The sequence below is a fragment of the Vulpes lagopus genome, chromosome 15, assembly GCF_018345385.1.
Source record: "Vulpes lagopus strain Blue_001 chromosome 15, ASM1834538v1, whole genome shotgun sequence".
NCBI classification, from domain to species: Eukaryota; Metazoa; Chordata; class Mammalia; order Carnivora; family Canidae; genus Vulpes; species Vulpes lagopus.
The window spans coordinates 9,432,941-9,457,530 of NC_054838.1; the positions used below are offsets into that span (position 1 = coordinate 9,432,941).

The 24,590-nt window shown below is 43.7% G+C and overlaps 1 protein-coding gene across 1 annotated transcript in view; it reads left to right on the top strand.

The window, feature by feature from the left end:
• Positions 1-24,590, top strand: part of SERGEF (secretion regulating guanine nucleotide exchange factor) — a 218,118-nt gene that overhangs the window by 121,450 nt on the left and 72,078 nt on the right. The window contains 1 exon segment of the mRNA XM_041730627.1: positions 15,897-15,933. Within this exon segment, the coding sequence (XP_041586561.1) occupies positions 15,897-15,933 (37 nt within the window).

Genomic DNA, 24,590 nt, shown 5'->3' on the forward strand with positions numbered 1-24,590 from the left:
GTGCTTCTGAGGTGACTGTGAAGATGGTGGCGAGAGCACCCAACAGAAAAAGGAGGGTCAGGAGGGAAAAGGGATTTGGGGGTGCGTGGGGTGGGGGATGGTATGTGGTTCGTTCTGTTTTGTTCAGGTGGAATTTTAGGTGCTAGCGAATCGCTTATTTCACATTTGTGCTCAGTGCTCTTCACCACTCTTGGCTGTCATTCCTGATCGCCTCTGTCCTTCCTCTTTACTAAGAGAACTCCCGGCCGCTTTTTATGATCCGGTTGAATGAAACCTCAAAAGGATTATCTTTGAATTTTTATGATCCGGTTGAATGAAACCTCAAAAGGATTATCTTTGAATTTCTGATGCATCGTCCGGGCCACTCAGTATTTCCCAAGTCCAGTCTCCTGAGCATACACACAGTTATGTGTATGCCTCATACACATAACTATACCTGGTATATGTGGGATGAGCACCTGATGGTTACAACTGACATAATCACAACAATAGTTCATGTTTGTTCGAATGTTATTAGTTGGTAAAGCACTGGGAATGGTCAGAAGTACATTGCATTTCCCTTCCAGCCCACCCCATGTAGGGTCACTGAACTATAACTTAGTAAGTGAAAAGATTATTGGGGAATAAATGGTAGATTTAACTTTACTAACAAATGCAGTTGAAGACATTAGTACGTACCAGATGGGAAAGCTAGGATGATTTGTAGCCACTATAATGAGGTAGACTCTGTTAGAAAGAATGGTCAAGTTTTAAAATATATTCTAAATGATACCAATGCTAAGATTGATATTTTCTGGTATTCAGAATAAAGACTCTGAACAACAAATGTTGAATTATATTATTACTGATGGAAAATTTGAAAATGTAAAAGGGAAAAAAAGCCATTGTTTAGGACCATTGTGATTAATATGGAAATGAATGCTTTTAAAATGCCATGTAGGAGTCTAAAATTATTGCTAGTTGATGAATATAAAAATATTTGTTTGCTCATAAGGTTATCAGAGCTGACACAGAGAGAATCAAGTTCAGAAAATTTCAGAAGAGTTGGTTTTCCCTTCTAATTGTTTTTTTCTTTGATGGAGGATAGTAGAGGTCTGGGGGGAAAAAAGATTGCTTCCCTACTTCAACAATTTCCCACTTCCCCTCTTGTTTCTCTGGGCCATCGGATCTCCAAATGAATAAACAGGCAAGTGAACTAGCATGTAAGTGTCTACTTTGTCCAAGGCACTAAATATAGGTAATTGAATTCAATCCTCAGGATAGTCATGTGAGGTTATTGCTTTAATTCCGGCTATGCAGTTGAGGAAATTGAGGCTCACACAGTCTTAGTAATTTGGCCAAGTTCACAGAATGAATAGGCGATGGGATCAGAGGTGAAGCTTGCTTTTATCCGGACTTCTGCAGCAGCCTCCTGACAGCCTGTGATTGAGAGCCTTGCTGCTGCTTGTGGCAGAGGGTGGCAGCTTATGTTTACAGCTTCACACTAGAGCTGCTGGAACAAGTAGCTCATTCAAAAATATTTGACCTCTGCTTTGCTTGAAGGCAGGGCCAGAATCCCGAGTTCCTCTGTCACCATTGCTCTCTGCTATTTATTCTAAATCTTTTTATAAGTGTTAAATTATTGGGAATACTCAACTCTCCCAGTATGGCCCCTCTGTAAATGGGACACACTGTTAAAAAGAACTCGACAAGAGAAATCTGTGGCATAGCTATTTATTTATTTATTTATTTATTTATTTATTTATTTATTTATTTATGAAAGCATAAGCAAGAGGGGAGAGGCAAAAAGAGTGAGGGGAAACAGACTCCCCACTGAGCAGGGAGCCCGATGCAGGGCTCAACCCCATGACCCCAAGATCATGACCTGAGCTGAAGGCAGGCACTTCATCAACTGAGCCACTCAGGTGCCTCTATGTCATCATGGCTTTTTGAAAACTTGATTATTCCCCTTTGGAATGAGAGTTTTAAGGTTTCAAACTGTGCTTTAGATAGAACATTTACCCACATTAGGGGCTCATGGGGCCTTCTGTCTTATTAGAGTGTCAGAGAAAGAAGTGAATGGGCCTCCTTGATTCCAGTTCTGGACTGAGGATGCGGAGGGAAGCAGAGAAGTCAGATGGTAAGGAGGTGGGACCAGTCAGCCCCCACCCCCGCCCCAATCCTGGGCTTTTTATACTATAAATTACATTTGTCTATCTGCTTTCTATCACTATAAATCAGATTCGTTTTTCCTAGAGTTTCATATTAATGGAATCATATAGTATGTACTTTTTTTGTGTCTGGTTTCTTTCATTCAGCCCACTGTGTTTGAGATTCATCCATGTTATGTGAACCAGTGGATGGCTCCTTCTTATTGAGTAATATTCCATCATATGATACACCACAGTTTGTTTAATTCATTTACCTATTATCTTAGTTTTCTCTTGCTGCATAACAGATTGTCACAAACATAGTTCTATAGGTCAGAAGTCTGGGTAGGTTCAGCCAGGTTTTCTGCTCAGGATTTCACAAAGCCAAAATCAACACATCAACTGAGCTGGATTCTTTTTTTTTTTTTTTGAGCTGGATTCTTATCTGAAGATGCTGAGAAGAGTCTGCTTCTAAACTCCTTCAGCTCATTGGCTATAGGACTGAGGGCCCTGTCCTTGCTGGTTGTTGGCCTGAGGTGGTTCTCAGCAACTAGATGTGGCTCTCCAGTCCTTGCATACAGCACCTCTATCTTCAAGGCCAGCTACTGTGCCTCCAATTCTTGTGCTTCAAATCTTGCTGGATTCTTTTGCTATCAGCTGGAGAAAACTCCGTTTCTAAAGGGTCTGTATGATTACATTTGGCCCACCTGGAAACAACCCTTCCATTCTTGGTGGACTTTCATTTTTAGAATGCCCTTTCTGATATTAAGGTGTATTTTGACATTTTAAGCACTTTTGTCCATTGATCCTCACTCTGTCATCTCATCCTGCAATCGGATTCCTCTTCTCTGTGTGTTGTGGCCCTTGTAACATCCAAGTTTTCTCTTCTCCAGCCTGAAAACACTCATTTCCCCCTTTACTTTTTACATTAAATGTTGCAGCAGAACAGAAAGTGTACTCTCTTAGAATCACATGCATAATTGGATTGAAATTCAGCTATGCCACCTACTAACTGTGATGTTGGACCAGTTAACGTCTCTGAACCTTGATTTCCTTATCTGTGCATACTTTATAGGATTAATTCACAGATTACATGAGTTAATGCATGCAAAGCTTTTAAGCACCTTCCCTGTCACATAGACACTCAATATACGTTAGCCAATATTATTACTTCCATATTGTTACCCTTTTCGCATTTTGTTCTTTTTCTGCTGGATGTGATCTATTTTGTCAGTGACCCTAATAAAATATACTGCCTGAATCGTGTAAGTGCCTTAAAGAGGTTTACCGTCATTTATTCAATAATTCTACTTTAGAAAATTTATGCCAAGGAAATAATCAGAATGTAGGCAAAGATTTTTGTTCCAGAATGTTCATCAAAACACAGTTTATAATGGCAAAATATTGAAAGCAATTTGAGTATCCAACAGTAGGGAAATAATGAAATTAGGGTTAAGGGTACATTTCTATGATTCAATAAAGCTGTAAAATCACAATTTCAATGAAAGTAATGACATAGGAAACAACATGATGTTAAGTGCAAAAGTCATGATATAAAACTGAATATATAGCATGACCCCAACTATGTTTCTGAAATTACATAAATTTTGTTAATGCACAAATAATGATAGGGAAAAGATTGGAAGGAAATATACCACGTGTTAATAGTAGGTGGTGGGATTATAGGTGTTATAAAGTTTTCCTCATTTTTTTTGCCATACTTGTATATTACTTCTATAATCTGAAAAAAATGAGTGAGCTTTATTTAAAAATTATTTTGTGTTTGTAGCCCAGCACAGAACCTAATAATCTACAACTTTGTCTTAAACCAGAAGAGTGGCAGAGTCACATTGTAGATCAAGGAGGTACCTCTGAGGGTCACTCAGCTGGGAACTGGAGCGAAGACAGTGGGATGCTAGCAAGCTGCCCCTTGGGGACAGGCCAGCAGCACTCATCAGCCTGCTGACTTGTGGGGCTGCACTTGGGAAGGAAGGCTGGCAGGCTGGGTCACGTGGCAGCAGATACAGTCCTCATTGGTAGTGCCTTGCTCATCGTTCAAGTGCACACACTTGTTGTGATAAGCTTTGGTCTCTGTCACCATCTAATCTGTATTCTTGACTTTTTAATCCCAGAAAGAATAACACTATAGAATGTGGGCCTCTAGATTTTGTTTTGTTTTGTTTTAGTCTAATCAAAAAAGCAAAAGTGATCCATTATGTGAGGAGCTCCACCTGGCCGCTTGGTCCAGGGCCATGTCCAGGTACTCCTGCCCCATGCCTGGCGATGGCCCAGCAAGCTCTGCTGTGTAGCTGCAGCAAAAGGAAAGATTTCTTGGGCCTTGTGTATAAATGGCTCAGGGTCAGGCTGGCAGCTTGTTTCTTACTGTTACTATTATGGGGGATAGAATCAAGGTAGGAGGGTCTGTGCCATCTCCCTCCACACACTAGGGGGTTCACTTTCTTATTGTTTCCACCCTGGGGAGTCACCCAGGGCTTTTCCTCAAAGTCTTGTGGGGTCTATCTGTCTTGTCCTGGGAGGCCATTCTGTTTATCCATTGACTCAAATTCTGAATATCTGAAGGATAATCTAGTTTCTGAATTCAACTGTTATTTACAGAGCCCCAAGTATTTAGGAAACCCCAGTAAAGAGCTGAGGAAATTCAAGGATGAATCCAGTATCCTTCCTCTCACGTTTCCTGGGTACCTACTCTGTGTAGACTCTGAGCCAAAGAGCTGTGGGGGTTAGGCATGCAGATGAGTGACTTCAAATACGTGTTTGTGACCTACTATGTGCAGGGTGCTGTGTGAGCCGTTGAGGAAAGAGATTACTAATACCCAGTCCTCATGTTTAAGAACGTTATAATCTATGTAATCTGGGGAGAGACAAACATGTGAACCACTTAAAAATAGGAGTAAGTGCTATTCCTATAGCAGAGCCCAGAGGAGGGAGCGATTAGTTCTGATGTGCCCTGGCCACTTACAGCTATGTTTTTAGTCAAAGCATTTAACCAATCTGTGCCTCACTTGATCTATCGAATGAAGGCATAACGAGTTAATTCACCTAGTGCCTAGAACGGGATTTAGTAGTCAGTAAGTGCCTTTTGTTCTCCTTCTCTCCCTTTTCCCTCCTTCCAAGGAAGAGTGGTGAAGGTTCCCTTCCCCAAGGGGGAAGCATGAGCCACGCATGATGAGGAGTGGGATGTAGGATGCTGTGCTTGGGGTCCAAAGAAATGCTGACATATAAGTATTTGTGGATGATTCTACTGGGGAAAGAGCCTGGGGGACCACACTAGCGCCAGACCGTGGAGGATCTTCAGTACTAGACAGAGGACTTTGGACTTGGGCAATGGGGAGCACAATAGTCCGCGTGTACTTGAGGAAGAACAGGGAGAGATTGGAGAGGAGAGGAGCACCCGGGAAGCTGCTTCACATTCCAAGTCAGAGCCACGGCCAGAGCTAGGACCCAGACCATTTCTCTGACTCCCTCAGTGTGACAGAGGCTGAGGTTGAGATTTAGTTCTTTTCCGTGTGGGTTTCCACTGTGGGAACATTGGCTCGAGTGACAGTTTATCCCATGTGTGTATTTGTGTCCTCTCTTTTCTGAAGATTTAACAGTGATAGAACGTATTATCTAATGCACAGAGCATCTTCATGTTTCTCCAGTTGTCTCAATGATATCTTTGACGGCAATTTTTCACTTTGATCCAGGACCCAGGATCATATACTGCGTTTTGTTGTCATGTCTTTTTGCTTCCTTTAATCTGGAATAGCTTGTCTTTATCTTCTATGACATTGATATTTTTTAAGAGTACAGGACAGTTGTTTTGCATAATAGTGCTCAATTTGGTTTCATCTGATTTTCCTTCATGAGTGGATTTCACATAGGCACTTCGGGCAGGAATGCTAAATAAGTGATATTGTGTCTTTAATGCATTGCACAGAAGAGGCACCTGAATGTCAGTTTATCCCATTATTAGGGATACTGACTTAGATCCCTTGCCTGGGCAAGGTGGTGTTGGCCTCCTTTCTCTGCTACAGAGTTACCATTTCTCCTTTGTAACTAAGAAATGATCTGTGAAGAGATATCCTGAAACTATGTAAATATTCCATTCCACTTCAGACTTCTGCCCAGTAATTTCACATGCATTCATGATTCTTGCCTGAATTTATTATTATTGCAAAATCATTTTCTTTCCCAGGTATTCCTTTACGTTTATTACTGTTGACATCATACGCTAAGGAAGAGCTGTCCCTTTTCCCCTATTTGTTTATTATTCAGGAAGTACTTATGAATTTTTATTTTATTCAATGAGTTACAATCTAATACTGTCATTATTCATTCTGATATTCAAATTCTCCCTGATTTAGTCAGTGGAAAACCCTTCTGGAAAACTGGTATCCTTTTGACATTTCCCTGTCATGTTTTGATCACTTCCTTACTTCCTGGCACAAATAGATGTTCCAGGCTCAAATTGTTCTTTCCCTGTCCCAATCCTGAAATCAGCCATTTCTCCAAGGAGCTCTGATTCCTCTTAGTCAGATAGTATTTAAAAGCCAAGATTGGTGTACCAAGTGAACTCATTGCTGTTAGGGTGTCATTGCTTCTAGGAAATTTCATATTGATTGAACTTCATGTGTGTGTATGTATAAAACTGTAAGTTCACACTGATACTTCTCATTCAAATCCCATGTCCACAGTGTTCCTCTTTGCCATCCCTTATTCCATATTTGTGCTTTCTTTGTCTACAGTGAAAACTCTGGCTCCCAGAGGCATTAACATATTTCCTTAGTTTCACAGACCTACAATAATACAAAATACTTTCAGAATTGATACATATGTACTACTATGGAAAAAAAGAGAATCCACTAATTAAAGTTTTTTTTTTTTACAGCTCTTTTTGTTTCTAGATGGAAATTATTTAGTCAAAGAACTTTGTTTAAAAGTTTTGAAGGGAGGGGCACCTGAGTGGCTCAGTCAGTTAAGTGTCTGCTTTCAGCTCAGTCGTGGTCCCAGGGTTCTGGGATCAAGCCCCACATCAGGCTCCCTGCTCAGTGGGGAGTTTGCTTCTCCCTCTTTCTCTTGACCCCTGCTCATGATCTCTCTCTCTCTCCCAAATAAATAAAATCTTCAAAAAAAAGTTACTAGGGGTACATCTGGGTGGCTCAGTCTGTTAAGCATCCAACTCTTGATTTTGGCTGAGGTCATGATCTCAGGGTCCTGGGATGGAGGCACCTCCCCTTTCCGTGGGGCTCCATGCTCAATGGAGAGTCTGCTTGGGATTCTCTCCTTCTCTCTCTGCCCCTCACCTGCTCACTCATGCTCACATACTCTCTTTCTCTCTCTAAAATAAAACAAATCGTTTAAAAAAGTTACTAGGATTAGTTACTTTATGACTTATTTGAAGTAAGTTTTGCCTATTTTTGAGCTTCATGTAAATAGAGTCACACACTGTTTACCCTTCTGTATCTGATTTCTTTTGTTCACCAAAGTTCTTGAAGATTTATCCATGTTGTGAATAGCAGTTTATTATAAAATATTCTTTTTTTTATTATAAAATATTCTGAATATACCACACTTTATCCATTCTGCTGCTGATGAATATTTGGTTAATTTTATGTTTATATTTATTATGAATAAAACTGCTATGAACATTCTTACACATGTCTTTGGATGGAATAAAATAATCATTCATTTGGGGTACCTGGTTCTCCTGGCATCTATATACCTATCTATGTTTACCTTTGGTAGATAATGCCAAATAGTTTTTCAAAGCAGTTGTTGAATTTATATTCCTGCCAGCAGTGTAAGAGTTTTCCAGTTATTCCACATCCTTGCCAGCATTTGGTAATGGCAGTCTTTCTAATTCCAGCCCATCTTGGCTATTAGGGCAAGAGTTCAATTGTTTTTGAGAAAGATGCTGTAGGGTGTTTAACTGTCCTGATTCTGTTAATTACCTGTATTTGAAGTTGGTTGTTCAGTGCACATGGTTCTATGCTGTTCTCAAGAGTGTAAATAACTTAATGGTGTGCGTTTCCTGAAATCTAGATGCATTGTTGCATTAGGTGCTTTTGGTAAAGATCAGAGGTAGTCTTGAGTTACTTTGGTATTGTAAGAATGGGTATAAGTTGGCAAAATAGGTAAAGCGAATGCTGGAAGGTCATTTAGAACACAAGCTACCTCAGCAGCCCAGACCCTCTTATGCCCTCAGCAGTAGGATCAAGAAATCTCATATTCTAGTGCCTTAGCTACTCTTCTCTACTTTGACTATTCCTGTTGTCCTGGCTCCTCTGCCTGTCGCTGCTCCTTTCATTAACCTTTCTTGTGTCTGTTTCTTCTAGCTACCAACTAAAGGACTCACTCCCTACAATCACTTACAGGCAGAATTTTCACATCAGGCCACTTCACAGGCTATAGCTAATCTATGCGTTAACCTCCTTAGAGACAGGTATCTGTCCATAGTCCATCCATGCCAGTTAGGTGTGGGCACAAGAAACAGGAGTACCTGGTATCAACATGGCAACTTAGGAGAAAGGAATTCCCTTGAAGTGAGGAAAGCAAGCATTCTGAGTGTCTGCTAGTTTAACTGTGTATATTATATTCTAATTCAGCAGACATTTCTTTAGCTCTCTCCTTTTTTTTGCCAATAGGGTAACTCTGTTGGAAAGGGAAATGAACCTATGCCAGTTCCTTTTATATGTTCCTAAATTGTATATTTTTATATATCGTGGACACATATCTGTAGAACAGTGTTCAAGCTCAAAGTAAATTTTATTCTGTAGATTGGGGGGAGTGGGGGCATGAACAGGTTTTAGTATGTATGAGATCTATTTGGTTGTTATTATTCTGTTTTAAAGATGAGGGAACTGAAATCCAGAGAGGCAAAGAGATTTGCCCAAGGCTACGTGACAAGGAAGTGGCAGGGCCAAGACTCAACATCCAGGTCTTCTGGGTCTGTAACTCCTACCCCACACTGACTGGGGAGACATGCACTACCCCAGTACCCAAATTATTAATAGTACAAAGGAGAGCTGACAAGAGTAAACTCCAGCCAAGGCAAGTGGTAGGATTTGAGAGATCTGGGAGGCTTCCTCAAGGAAGTGGGTTTGGAACTGAGTCTTGTAGGCTTCGGGTTCATAGTATATGAAGAGAGAATGGTGCAAAAGTGGGGAAACAGATTTCCCAGGGACAGAGAAGCTACATAGGTTTCTATGTAGCAAAGGAGAGAGAGAGAGAGAGAGAGAGATACACCAGGTGTGGTAGGAAGTTAGGAGGCTTTGAGACTATGACAGCTTCCAAATAAATAATCAGATTATGACATGACAGAAGAAAGCTTGAAGTCATTTAGGTGGCTTTTTAAAAAGTCCAGCATGGGGGCATCTAGGTCCCATCTCAGCCATTTTAGTGTCTGACTCTTGGTTTCAGTTCAAGTCATGATCTCAGGGTCCTGGGACTGAGCTTCCCCACTGGCGCTCAGTGGGGAGTCTGCTGGAGAATTCCCTTCCTCTTCCTCTGCCCCTGCTCCTGTACATGAGGATGCTCTCTCTCTCTCTCTCTCTCTCTCTCTCTCTCTCTCAAATAAATAAATCTTTTTTTTTTTTTAAGAGTCTAGGCTGGAGTGAAAAGGACTGAAGATGGAGCAGCTAGAGATTAAGACATAGATTTGAGAATCTTTGGGAAGGCAGAACTAACAGGGTGGAGACGGACTAGGAGGAGGTAGAGAGCTGCCACTAGAGAATTTGAGCTTCAGTGATGGGGGTGGTCTGGTGCCAGGATCAGAAGAGGAGAGACAGTATGTATAGTGGGGAAGCCCCCAGGCTTTGGATCAAGGCTGCCTTGGGTGCATAGCCCCTTGTGACTTGGGACCAGTGATTTAGCTCCTCTGAGTTTGCTGACCTGTTGAGTAAGAGACACAGATTCCCACTTCCCAGAGTAGCTGTGAGGATGCGAGGCTATGCAGGGAGAGTGAAATTCTATGATGCCACATGCCTGGCATCCAGGCATTTACCAAATCTTAGCTCCCTTCCTCCCCAACCCAATCTCTCAGAGGAAGTAGTAGAATGTACTTTAAGCCTCATCTTCTTATATGAAATATACTTCGGAAAAAAAAAAAAAAGGAATTGTCTTTACAGGGAAAATGGGTTCTTTGGGAACCCAATCAATGGGACTTTGAATTGGAGGACAGATGGAGCCTCTTATTTTTCAGCCTCCTTTGACATCTAGGCTTCAGTTAAAAATTGAAGCCCTCACAAAGGAGTTAGAAGTATCTTTGCAAGGCTAAGTACTTCCAAAAGCAAGCACCTGTGCTGCCTCTCTGCTGCCTCGATGACCTCCATTTGGGGCTATTTCTGAGCCTAGGGATAAAACTCCATTGGCTGACAGGACCGCAGCTTTCTGTAAAACATGCCCAGCGTCCCAGCCTGCTTTTATAACAGGTTTGGAAATTGTAGTTGTCTCCTCAGACTTGTACACACAGCAACTGGGTTTGGGCAGGGTTCTAGCAAAGGCTGCACTGAGGCACCCATTCCCTTCCCTGTTAACCCCCGCCGTCGGGAGGCTGCCTCTCTGGAGCTGCTCCCAACACGCTTCTCCTGCGGGCGGTGGTGCCTGCCAAAGACTCTCCGAGGCGCGGAGCCCAGGCTTCGAATCCCTCCTCCGAGTCCCCGGGAATGGCCCGCCTCCGCCAGGCTCCTGGTTGCCATGGCATCCGCGGGCACACGGGCCCATTGGCACAGGGCAGGAACCAATCAGAAGGCCCGCTGTGCTCCTGGGTGGTCCCAGGGCTGCCAGGGGGGCTGCTCTCTGGAAGATGACGGTGGCTCCAGGCCAGTGACACGGGACTGGCCCAGGCCCCGCATCCTCTCCTTGGGATCTCAGTGCTACTTCCCCTGAGTTCTGGTGTCACCTTCCCTGCTCACCCCGCCCCCCCAAGAGTTGAGCAATCTGGTGGAGTTACCCGCTAGGGAGGGCAGGGGAGAAGCTTTGTTGCCACTTTACAGCCTTTCCCCCTGGAAAAAGCTCTAGAGCAGCTTCTTGATTGGTCCAGAAGTGGGCGCTCCTAGCCCCAGGAAGATGTTTGGGCCTTTGTGAGTCTAAGGCCGCCCCAGCCTTAGGATCCCTTGCTAATAGGCACATGGTTTCCAGATCTAAGGAACTGGAACTAGGTGGGCGGTTTATTTCTATCCTGTTTGCCAACAGGAAGGTTAAAACGATTGGGAGGACGGGAAAGTTGAATCTGAAAGATCATAGAATCCTGCACCTCCACTGGCTGTAAGAGACTGAGCAAGTTACTGTACTCTCTGAACCCCAGTCGCCCGATTTGTATAAACAGTTATAACAAAAGAACCTCTCTGCTAGGGTTGGGGTACGTTTAAATGAAATAATACAGGCAAAGCAGTTAGTCAGGTGACTGGCCATAAGCACTCAGTAAGGGGCAGTCACCTGTTTTTAGAAGCGGTACAACAGTACTGCCCAGAGCTAGAGAACTTACATAATAGCATTTGACAGATGTTTTCACCTTCATCTAATTTTTGTTTATTCATCTAATTCAGTTATTCATTCATTTAACCCATTAGTGCATTCAGCATATAGTCTCTAGGCATCTACTCTCTGTACTATTCCAATTTCCGTCTACGTGCTACCGAAGTGAGCACATACTGCCTGGGCATCTACTGCCAGTCAGTTCATCCCTGTCCAGCCGTACCTAGTGGGATCCAGCCCCCAGGCCGGTTGCCACTTGCTTCACAAGAACTGATGGAGTCTAGCCTGGCAGAAGGCTCTCCAGGAGATCTTGGCCCCATGGCAGTTGGGGGTTTGGAAATTGTTTTCTGCAGCTCTGCCTCCTGTGGCTGAGGGGCCTGAACAGAGCAGTCAGTACATGTTTCCACAGCTGCTTTTGTTCCCCTCACTTGTGGGCAGGAGTGCCCCCTTCTCCTGAAGGCCCCAATTGGAAAGCTGGAACCTACTTTCTCCGTAGTGGGACTCCCGTCTCCTGGGACTGACCTCCTTTGTTGGCCCACTGGACTTTGCCATCTGGAGTTCCTGAAGCAATCCGACTGTAACTTTTCAGGCTCCTATCACCTCCACGCTGTGTTCTTGTAGTGCTGTTCCCTTCCTGGCCTCCCTGTGCATCTCAGCACCCGGCTCCAGTTTGGAGTGATTACACCACTACTCATGCTTGTTTGGGATCATCTAACTTCTCTGGGCCCCTCATCTTTGTACCCCTCACCCCTCCAACTTCATGCCCCCATATACTTGGGCTGTGTGACAGAGACAGGGGGAGGGGAGGCACTCTCCTGGCATGTCTGAGTGACAGAGGTGCTTCACACATGCACACTTCATAAATAGACTTCTCATGTGTGATGAGGCCGTGCTGTTGGGAGCAGGTCAGGTGGAGCAGCTGGCTCCGCTGCGAGCATCACCAGGAGGTGATGTTTGGGCAATCTTAAAGGATTTAGCTAGGTAGACAATGGGAGAAAGGGAATTCCAGTCAAGGAAAATAGCATTCACAAAAGCCTGAAATTGCCTCATGTTCTTAGATAAAATATAATGTGTGAATGGGAAAAAAAAAAAAAAGGGACTATGTTATTTGGGGTTGAGTGTTCATGAGTAGCAGAGGGAAGAAGTGAGGCCAGAAAGCTGAACAGGGACCTTCTCATGCGCACCTTGAAAGCCACCACTGGGAGCCTGGGACCGGCTTTACACAGGGGCCTCACATTCAGATTTATATGTTAGGAAGGTGAGACAAATGGCTGTGAGGGGATGGATGGTCTCATTTGTTCGCTAGCAAATTCTGTGAGGCAGACGGGTCAACACTATTATCTACTTGTTACACTTGAGAACACTGAGGCCCGAGCAGTTAAATATCTTGCCAAAGGTCTCAGAGCCAAGAGCCAGAGAGCTGAGCACCTTGGATGCACCTGGCTTCCTGGCTCTGAATCTCTTCCTCCTGGGCATGCTGCCATTGTGAACAGAGTCTTCTAGAAAGCTGCCTGCAGCTTCATAGCGGATAGATGCTGACAGGAGCAATATGAAGCCCATGGTCATTGATACGATCTTGCTGAAGGAGTATAGCACTGGGATTTTGCGGCCTGTGGTCTTCAGTCTCCTGACCCATACGCCAGGGCACAGGCAGCAAGGCGCAGCGGGGAGCTGTGAGCCTCAGGCCCTGCAGTGCTCGGCAAACTCCATTCATCAGTGCCTCGCTCATTAATTCAGAGCAGCATCTGCCGCCTGGTGCTGGCATTTGTCAGTGGCTTGTTTCTGCAAGCCCCCGGTCTTCCAGGTTGGTCAGCTTTGTAGTCCGCAGCCCCAGGCTGAACCCTGGCAGTCAGAGGCTGGCCCCTTCTCTGTCTGCGGTTTGTAAAATGAAATAACTTTATTTTTTTTTAAAAAGTAACATCTAGCAACACAGAACACAAGCTTAGAGATCAGACAGGCATAGCTCTTGAGTTCTGCTGCTGCCACATAGCTAGCTATGGGCCTCAGTTTTCTTATCTCTAAGGTGGGCGCAAACCTCCCTGGAAGGATTATTGGGATGATTAAGATGAGATGATGTTTACCGAGTGCCTTCACATGCTGCTTGGCTTTTATACATTCTCAATATTTAGTGACTTTAATTCCTGCTGTTATTGCTGCACGACTACTGCCGCCATCACAGTTAAAGACTCTTTGAAAAACAGAGAACAGAAGAAAAAATATCTTATAATCCTACCATCATGATGCAACTACCATCATAATTTATATTTCCTTCAACTCTTTTTCCCCCCACAACTCCAGAACATATCAGATTTTATAGCATATTTATTTTATAGCCATATTTATTCATTATTTTTCTTCTGTAGTGGGTACATTTATTTTTCCTATTTTGAGTAATTTGTTTCTGACTATAAGATTACTGTATAAAATTTAGAGAACATAGAAAAAGCAAAAGGACAAACCATACATTTAATGCATACCTCATTCCTAGCCCTGAGGCTATCACTATAGACTTTTTTTTCTTTTTAGATTTTATTTATTTATTTGAGAGACAGAGAGTGAGCGAGAGAAAGCATGAGCCGGGTGAGGGGCAGAGGGAGAAGCAGACTCCCCGCTGAGCAGGGAGCCCAATGCCAGGCTCGATTCCAGGACCCCAGGATCATGACCTGGTGCAAAGGCAGATGCTTAACTGACTGAGCCACTCAGATGCCCCTACTATAAACTTTTGATGTATCTTCTCCAGCCTTTTGTTTGTATTTTATTACAGAGTCGAGATCACATTACATATGCAGTTTTTAAATGATTTTTCAGTTCATAGGATATCATGAGCATTTTTCTTTGTTGTAAGCATTATTTTTCAAGGCTACATAAGAGTCTATCAGATGGCTCCACCATAATTTACATAAGCATTCCTCTGTTGCTAGATATCTAAGTTCTTTCCAATTCCTCAATCTAAGCAGCTTCTTATGAGGGAACCTAGGGACCCAGCCTCGGTGTAACCAGGAAGCATAAAGTGAACTTGTGCTGTGTGTATGGTCCTGGGCGAAAGAGAAGGACTGAGCCTGCCTCAAGAGAATGCAGAGGGAAATATTTATTGGTGTGAAATACGCAGGTGTTTCTTTGCCCGACACTGTCAGGGAGTTCACCTAAGTGCAGGTATCTCTATTCCTGTGGAAGCTGGGATCTGGAACACGCAGCTTTTACAAAGACAAAAGTCTCAGAAGCTTTACTGACCCTTCTCACCTACCAGTGTGCTATTAGGCCTCCAATACTCAAATGTCTTTTGAGGCTGTTACCTTGACGGCCAGGGGCCTGTGCTAATGACCTTTGAACATCACTTCCAAGTGGTTTTCACTGGGAAGGGGTGAGAAGCTACAGCATCAAGAAAGGAACTTGCATGGGCCTCAGGAGAATCAGAGATCTCCCTGAGCCTCAGGAGAATCAGTCTTTGTTTTGATGCACACTTGCTCCAGCACCCGAGGCCAGTTATTTCCTCTTACCAAGCCTCTGTTTTCTCCTCACAACGTAGAAAGATTGGACTAGATGATCTCCAGGGCCATTCCAGCATTGATGTTCCGTGGGGACCTGAAGTCTTCCTCTTGCTAGGAGCTGAAGTGAGCATCCTGATAAAGGTCACAGGATGCTTCTCCAGAGTCCAGAGTTTCTTTTAATTAGTGCCTGGGGAAGCACTGATGCTTTTATATTCCCACTTCCTCCTGGTAGCGGCTGGGCTGAGTAGAGACTGAAAGGCAGGAAGTGCTGCTCGCTGGGTGAAAACACTAGAACCCCAAAGGATTGTCTCTTATGTAGTAGGTATTTTTTCTTTCATGTACTTGGTTTTTTCATTCGTTCTCTTAGCAGATGTTAACTGAGCCCCAGACCTTATACAATCCAGAGGTGAATGAGACTCAGGCCTGTTCTCAAGACATATGCAGTCTAGTGAGAAACAGGAGCAAGTGTAAAGGTAATAAATGAATTGCTTTGATGGGGGTACAGATAAGTTGCATAATAAAGGGAGCACTTGAGTCTACCTAGAAGCAGAGGAGTCTCAGTGGACACAATGAGGCTTTAAAGGATGAGTGGAAGTTTTCTAGGCAGACAGTCGAGGAGAGGGCATTCCAAATAGAGGAGCCACATGTGCAAAGACACGGAGGTATGAGAGTACATGTCGTGTTCTTGGTGTGACTGGAGGTGAAAGGGACAGTGAAGCAGATGAGAAAAAAGTCAAGTACTTTTCCTTGGACAAGGAATTTTCTTTCTCTAATATAACTTACTATTTTTTTCTTTTTGTAGGTCTCTTGTGGCTCCGAGCATAATCTGGCAGTGATTGGTAAGTAATTAGTATAGTGATAACTGTGTGTGTTCTGAAACTCCTGTGGTAGAGTTAGAGAAGACTTTTGGTTAACCAAAGGCCGAGGTGCATGTGTGTGTGTGTACATGTTGGGGGAGACTCTAGGAAATGGAAGGCTTTGATTGCCCAAGGCTTTACTAGAAGCCCCTTTTCTAAAACTTTCTATCCACATCATTGAGCATCTTTTTAAGGTACCTAAGCTGGCCTCCTTGCCCCAGGCAGTGGCATTTGAGGATATTAAAGATTTCATAGGCCAGGGATATCATGTGTAGAAAGCCAGACATAAAAGGGGAGAAGGATTGGGCTGCTCCTATTTCTCTGAATAAATCCCTTGCTCCACCTCTTTCCTCTTTCTTTGGAAACATGGGGCTCTGCTCACTGCCTCCGCTGCCTTGTAAGCACCATGGCACTTAGGAACCCCCAAATGAAACCAACCTTCTGATTAGTTGAGGTTTCCTCCTAACTGATTCTGGATAATCAGGGTTCACTGTTTTTACACCTAGGCCTATGAGTAATTTCTTCAAGAAGTTTCCTCATTACTTCTCCGGGTAGACCAGTCTCCATATCACAGTGCATTAAAGAGACATGAGTATAGGGCCCAACTGCCTGAATTCAGTACAGGCTTCCCCTTGCTAGTTGTGTGAAGTTGGGCGAGGTACTTAACCCTTCCATGGGAGGGCAGTAGTGCCTACCTTCTAGGATTGTTCTGAGGGTTCCAGGAGTTTATATATATATACAAATACATACAAATAAATATATATAAATACACACACACACACATGGCACATAGAACAGTGCTTAGGTCCTAGTAAGGGTTTTAGAAATATTCCTTGTTATTATCTTTTAAAAAATTATTTATTTATTTATTCATGAGAGACACACAAAGAGAGAGAGAGGCAGAGACACAGGCTGAGGGAGAAGCAGGCTCCCTGCAGGGAGCCCGATGTGGGACTTGATCCTGGATCTCGGGATCATGCCCTGGGCTGAAGGCAGATACTCAGCCATTGAGCCACTCAGATGTCCCTCATTGTTATTATCCAATATGTGTTCTAATTGCCCTCCTTGGGGCTTTAAAATGGAGGGATTAAAAATCAAGGTTCCCTCCTTCCTGCTCTGATATTTTAGGATCCTGTTACAAACCCATCATTCTGCCTGCATTCATCATTCCTGCCTGCATTCTGTTGGTGATTTCTGTTCCTAGCTACTTCTCTCCCAGCCTGTGACTCAGCTTCTGAAGGCCAAGACCCCTGCATTCTCCTTTTGTTTCCTGCCTATTTGCAGCACCCAGAGCAGTGCCTGGTACTCAGAGACTCGGGCACTGTTTTCTGAATTGAGCTCAGACTGGCTCAGCCGCCTGCGGTGGCAGCAATTTGAAGCACTACTCTGTAGGCCTGAACGTGATGTGCAACGAGGCAGAACCAAGGACAGCTGAGGAGGTAGGCTGCCAGCCAGCAGAGGGGGTGGGGAGTAAACTGGGCTAGAGTCAGAGAAGGAGCGAGAAAATGTAACAGCAAACCTGCATGCTTTGCAGCAGCACCAGATACTTTATACCGGAACTGCTTCAGCCTGGTGTAATTAAGACAAGCTAATCAGAGAATCAGAGGTGGTGCCTAGGATGCTGCTGCTGCTGCTTTCACTGGTCTAGGAGAGAGGTTGGCTCCCTCTGTGAGCCGCACAAACAAGAAGATTGCAGGGAATCTAAATACATGAAAGAGCACAATCCAGATGAAGGAGGGGCCGGAGCCAGCAGGGCACAGGCTGAGTGACAGAGGCAGCCTAGGGCTGCAGAAAGAGCATAGACTCCGCAGGCAGGCAACCTTGGTTCACACCAGCTTCGTCTCTGTGTGAGCTTCCGTTTCCCCCCCTCATCTACGTAATGGGGAGAATTCCACTTTGCAGGATTGCTGTGAAGATTAAGTATGTGAGATACCTGGTATATAAGGGGTGTGAGAGAAATGTGCGTGCGTGTGTGTATTTTTATAATTCTATTTGCTTCTCATTTCTCTTGGTCAGGGGTGGGGGGAGAATGGCTTGCTCGTGTAACTGTGCTAGTGAAGTGATTGTCACTTGGGAGAGAGAACGGATGCCATGCTGCAAAGGTGTCCAGTGTTATACCCAAGTGAGGAGGACGTCAGAGGCAGCGGAGAGCAAGGTGTGCCCGTGAGCTCCTGGAGGGCAGATGTGTTCTTTCTGTTTTGTCCTCAGTGCCCTGGTCTTGGCTCACAGGCTGTTGCGTGCATGGTTACAGAGTCAGGGAAGGGCCCAGGCACATGGCCTCGAGCATTTCTACCTGCCTGCACCTGAGCTGGCAGCAGAGATGCCCACCACTGGCGTGATAAGGCCCCCGGGTGCCCAGCCCAGCGTGGGCTGTGCTGGAAGCTGCGAGAAGCACAGTTGGCTCTGGCAGAAGGCCAGAAGCGGGAGACAGCCCGAGGAGGAGAGCCCTGTGGCCTCGGGTCTCGCAGCCAGCTCCTCCCCACAGCCCTCCTAAGGTGCCTGCGGATGGATTCCTCTGGTTTGTGTCTCATTCCCCAAGACCTGGGTCCTCTGTGCCTGGTGCCGGGTGTCACGTGTGATAGGCGCCAACGGTTTCAGAACAGACTAGAACAGAGGATGAGGAAGACAAACTTTCCTCAAGTGTAGAAACGGCTTTGGTGCCTAATGAAGGTGCCACAGACAAACCAGGAAGGGACGTGGAATAGAGGTGGGTGGAAGGACAGAGCTGAGGACCTGCTCTGTCTTAGAACGGACAAAGCATATTTGTTGCGCCCATTTTATAGAGAAGAAACCTGAGACTCAGAGGTTCGACAGGTTGTCCGGGGGAAGTAGCGATAAATAGTAGAGCCGTCTACCTGACTTCCAACACTGCTCTTTCGACCCTGTCATATCCTAGGACCTGAGGCAGTATGGGGGGTGGTTAAGAAGAGCACAGGCACTAGGTCAGATTGCTTGATTCAAATCCTGACTCCTACACTTAGGGGCTGTGTAACCTTATGGCAGTGGCTTAACCCCCCTGTGTCTTGATCACCTCATCTGAAATATATTATTGACCTCATGAGGTTGTTATGTAAAGTGCTAACAGTGCTTGGCACAAAAGTAGAGGCTCAATGAATGTTAGCTGGTATTATTATTATCACAATCATCATCATCATCATCATCATCATCATCATCATCATATATTAAGACTTCAAGGAAGGAATTGTAGGATGAGCATAAGAAGGCTTGAGGCTCAGGGTGGGAACCTCAGAAGAAGGAAGTGTCTTCCCCAGAATGCCGGGGACCAGTGCAGGATCTCAGCCTAGCTGCAGAAGGGATTTGTAAAACTTGGAGTCTAGGGACCCCAGTCTGTGGGGATCTGGAAATCCCAACTGCCCTGGAAACAATGCCAGACCAGATTTGTTTCAGATCAGGCTTCTGCAATCCCCTGCCCCAGAAAGGGATTCAGAACGTGCATGTTCCAGCTGAAGCAGACCCCACAGCAGCCTTACTTAGGTTTCTTAGTAAGCAGAATAATTCTACTCTGCTACTTCATTTGCTTCCAGGTTTCTTTTTCCCCTTCTTTTGCAATTTGGTTTGGTTCTTTGCTTAGTTTTCCAGTGAGGCTTCTCTTGACATATTCTGTGTCTGCCACCAGGCATTGCCATGGCTAGACAGGATGGTGAGGTGGTACGAGTTCCCACTTTGGACAAAGGAGGAGCTCCTGGAGCTCGGCATAGAGAGAAACTCAAGTGACCATCAGGAAGGAAGCCAGAGGCCACAGCTGGCTTGGCCACTTCTAACTGTGTGCCTTATTACATAGTCGTTCCACCTCAAGGAGCCTGATCCCTCATCTGTACAGTCAACCTACCCCTGAAAGTTGTTCTTCCAAATGGCATAGGTATGTCAGGTGCCTGCTCAGCGCCTGCCACATAACAGGTGCTCAGCAGGTGCTCGCTCGCTTGTCAGGTTCCTGGACCATTTCTTTCTTTCTGCCTTCCCACCTAGGATTTCCCTCTACCTCTCACAGAGCTGGCTGACTGGCTCCCATTCATGGGCATAGACTGAGGTCAGCAGAGGTGACATGAGGGCATGTGACCACCACTTACTCAGAAGATTCCTGCCTACCAGAGGCTGCTCCCAGGCCCAGCTCTGTCCTCGGGGCCCTCACCTCCATGTCTGGCTGAATTGGCTCCAGCTGTTCTGCTTCCCCTAGGAGCAGCTTATTTTGGCTTGAATGGGCAATTTGTTTGCCTTCTCTCCTGATGTGCAGTTGTTCAGCCTTCCCTTCCTGCAGAGAAAAAAGAGCTGACTGCATTTCCTCTCTCCCAGCTCCACGCAGACCTTTGGAAAGGATTTTATTGGTGGCCTTTTCCTGGAGCATTCAGGCTTGCCAGACAGGCATTGTTAAAGGGTTAGATATTTGGCAGGAAAGTGTCATGCCTCCCCCTCCTCCTCCTCCAAGCAAAGCCAGCTTTTACCAAATTGGAGCTATAATCTATGTAAAGATCTTTTTCCCCCTTCGTTTGTGATGATTTCCAATTACTGAACCTTTATAATACGTGTGGCATAGCATCTGACCTTGGCTTGAAACCGGTAAAACAGGGTCATATAAGAATTTAATAGTGAAAACTAAATCTTTTTTGACACTGGCTGTTCCTCTGAGAGGTAATACCTCCAAACCCCAGGGCCTTGCAGAGAGCTTAGGGGCAAGTATAAACTTGTATGGTCCTATGCACAGTGTGATTGGCAAAGCATAAATGCTTTATATTATCTCATTTAATCCTCAGAGCAAATCGCTGATTGGTGCTGTTGTTAACTCCATTTTCTAGATGAGGGAAGCTGAAGCATCGGCTGAGCAGTTTGTTAGGAGGAATCAGTGTGTCAGGTCTTTAACCCAGGCCTCTAACTTCAGAGCCTGTGGTCCACTACCTCACGCTGCCTTCCACGCTGTCACTTCCAGTGACAGTGCCAGCCTGTTCTTAAGGCCACCAGATAAGATGATCTCATCTTTTCATTTCAATACTTCATTCCCCTTCATGTTAGCAACTTCTTCTGTCTTCTAGCCTAAATGTTTCTGCTTCAGATTCAGCAGTTCTCTGCATAATTACCAGATAGAATTGTGAAGTTGATGACATCGTTTTGTAAAACCATCCCTTTGAGGTGGTTTCCCCTCTCATTGTCCTTTACCTCTTGAAATAATTAATTTACTTATTTAATTTTTGAACAATTAATATATGCACGTGATTCAAACTTAAAAGGCATAAGATTTAAAATGAAAAACTTCCCTTCTACCCTGTCCCCCATTTGTCCAACATCCAAAAACCCTTGTACCACATGTGCAGCTAATGTCTGTTGTTCTGTGTGTCTCTAGTTTCTTTTTGCATATATTAAGTAAACGCTAAGGTATATTTTTATCCCTCCTTTCACATAAATGGCACTATATTATGCACACTTTGTAGTGTCTTACTTTTCCTTTCAGCAATTTATCTGGGAAATCTTTACATATCAGTTTAAAAGCCTTCCTAGTTATTTATTATAGGTACATAATATTCCAATATACCTATGTTCCATGATTTATTTAACCTGTGCCCTTGTGATGGACATGTAGATCATCTCTGGTATTTTGCTATTAAAGGTAATGATGTAGTGAATAACCTTGTGTATATATGTCATTTCATTTGTGAGATGTTGAAGAACAAATCCCTAGAAGTGAAATTACCGTATCAAAGAGTAAGTATGTCAGTTTTGCAAGAGGAATTGCCTTCATAGACAATTTTGCCTTCATAGGAATTATACCATTTTTCACTCCCACTAGCAATATATGAGTGCCTGTTTCTGCAGCCTCCCTAAGAATTTGTTAAGAAACTTCTAGATTTTCAATGATCTAATAGGTGAAAAACTAAGGGTGGTTTTTGTCTTATTTTTTTAAAATTGAAGTACAATATATATACAGTAAAGTGTACAGATCTTAAAGGTTCAGTTTGATGAATGTTTATATATGTCCATACCTAGGAAACCACCACCCAGTACAAGATACAGGATGTTTCAAGCACCCCAGAAGATATCTCCTCTCAGTCAATACCCTAGCCCTAGAGTTAACTGCTCTTCTAACTTCTGTCTCCAGAAATGAGTTTTGCATGTGGTTGAACTTCATGTAAAGGATGTTATGTACTTTGTACTCTTTTGTGTTCAGCTTCCTTATTGAACACATTGTGTCTCTAAGAATCATGTATTTCATATGCAGTGGAAGTTCTTTTTTATTGGTCAGTAATAGCCCGCTGGATGAATGCACCACAACTTATATGTCCATTTCACTGATGAAGATTTGGATTGCTTCTAGTTGGAGGATTATGAGTAAGGCTGCTCTCAAAATTCTTATACCTGCCTTTTGGTGAAAATACACATTGATTTCTCTTCCGTGTGTAACTGAGAGTATGATTTCTGGATTATATCCTTAGCATGAGCAGATAAACAGTTTTCCAAAGTAGTAGGGCCAATTATATATATTGCCCATCAGCAATATACGGGAGTTCCAACTGTGCCATATCCTTGCCAGGTATTTTCAGTCTTGCTGATTGAGGCTATCCTGTAGGGTAAGTAGTGTGGAACCTCACTGTCATTTTAGTTTACATTTTTCTTATAACCAATAATACAGAGCACCATTTCATATACTTACAGACCACTTGGGTAGCTTCTTCTGTCAAGTGCAAAGACTTAATTAAGCACAAACACTCTCAAGTGGGTTTTGTTTATGTTTTTCTTAATGGTTTACAGGCATCCTTTATCTTATGGATCCAAGACCTTTGTTGTGTGAGTGTGTATGTGTGTGTGTGTGTGTGTGTATACACCATAGTATATACATATATATATACACACACACATATATATATATATAGTGTGAACATCTTTTCCCAGTCAGTGGCCTGCTCTTTTGCTCTCTTAATGGTGTCTTTTGATGCACAGATATCCTTAACTCTAATGAAGTCCAGTTTATCAATCTTTTATTTAATAGTTTGAGGTATTTGTGTCCTCTTTAAAACATTTTTGATTGCTCCAAGGTCATGAAATGAAAATATTCTCCTTTGTGTTCAACTTGAAACTTTATTATTTTACCTTTTACATTTAGGCTTACAATCCATTCAGAATCAATATAAAAAAGCAACCAACAAAGCATTGCTCTAAAACCTTCTACTGAAAAGTTTGTCCTTTCTCCATTGAATTTCAGAGGCTCCTTTGTTGTAAATCAAGGGACTATATATGTGTAAATTTGTTTTTGGGCTCTCTCTTCTCTTTCATTAGTTTATTTTTCTATGTGCATTCTAGTACCAAACCACCTTGATTGCAGCTTTATAATAAATTCTAGTATCTGGTTTTAAGTCTTCCAATGCTGTTCTTCTTTAAGATGATCGTGGCCTTTCTAATCCCTCTATTTGTAGTTGTGAATGAAAATTGAGCACCTTTTTGTATATTCAATAGGAGCCCTTTATATTTTTTCCTTTTTTAAATGTTTATTTATTTGAGAGAGTATGTGTGTGCGCAAGCAGGGAGAAGAGCAGGAGAGGAAGGAGAGGGAGAGAATCTCTGGCAGACTGCCCACTGAGCATGGAACCTGATGCGGGGCTCTATCTCACAACCTTGAGATCAGGACCTGAGCTGAAACCAAAAGTTGGATGCTTTACTGATGGAGCCACCCAGGCACCCCTGTATTTATGAAGGGTTTCTCCATAACTTATTAGTTTTTCATTGCTACAGTAACAGATTACCAGAAAAATAGTGGCTTCAAACAACACAAATGAGTTATTGTACAGTTCAAGGTGAAAAGTCCGAAATGGATCTCACTGAGCTAAAATCAGGGTGTGAGCAGGCTGCATTTTTTTTTTTCTGAAGTCTATAGGGAGAGGGTTTTCTTGCCTCTTCCAGCTTCTGGAGGCCACCTGTGTTTCTTGACTGTGACCTCTGCCATCTTCAAAGCGTGGCTGGTTGAATCAATCTTGCATCACATCACTCTGATGCTGACTTTCCACAGGATTCCTTTAGGCCCCCTCTCCTGCCCTGGAAAACCCAGCATAATCTCCCTATCTTAAAGTCAGCTAATTAACAAGTTTAATTTCATCTACTACCTCAGTTCTTCTTTGCCATGTCATGTAACACTCACAGGCTCCAGGAATTAGGACTTTGGGACGATATTGTCTGGCCTGCCTCAATATCCTTTGCCCTTTCTTCTAGTTAGATTGTTGGTCTTTTTCTAATAAATTTCTAGGAGCAGGATGCCTGGGTGGCTCAGTTGGTTAAGCATCTGCCTTCAATTCATGTCATGATCTCAGGGTCCTGGGATTGAGCCCCACTTCAGGCTCCCTGCTCAGTGGGGAATCTGCTTCTCCCTCTCTCTCTGCCCCTTCCCCCCCCCTCACTTTTTTTCCCTCTCTCTCTCTCTCTCTCTCTCTTTCTCAAATAAATCTCTAAAAAAAAATTCTAGGAGCTTTTTATGGATTGGGAAAGTTAGGCCTTTGTGGTTCAGACTACAAATGTATTTTCTCAACTTTTTTTGTTTCTGCTTTTGGTGTTTTTGTTTGGTCCTGATTTTGCTTTGCAACTTCCTCTTTCTCTATAGATGAAACGTATCAGTGTTTTCCTGTATGGCTTCTGGATTTTGAGTT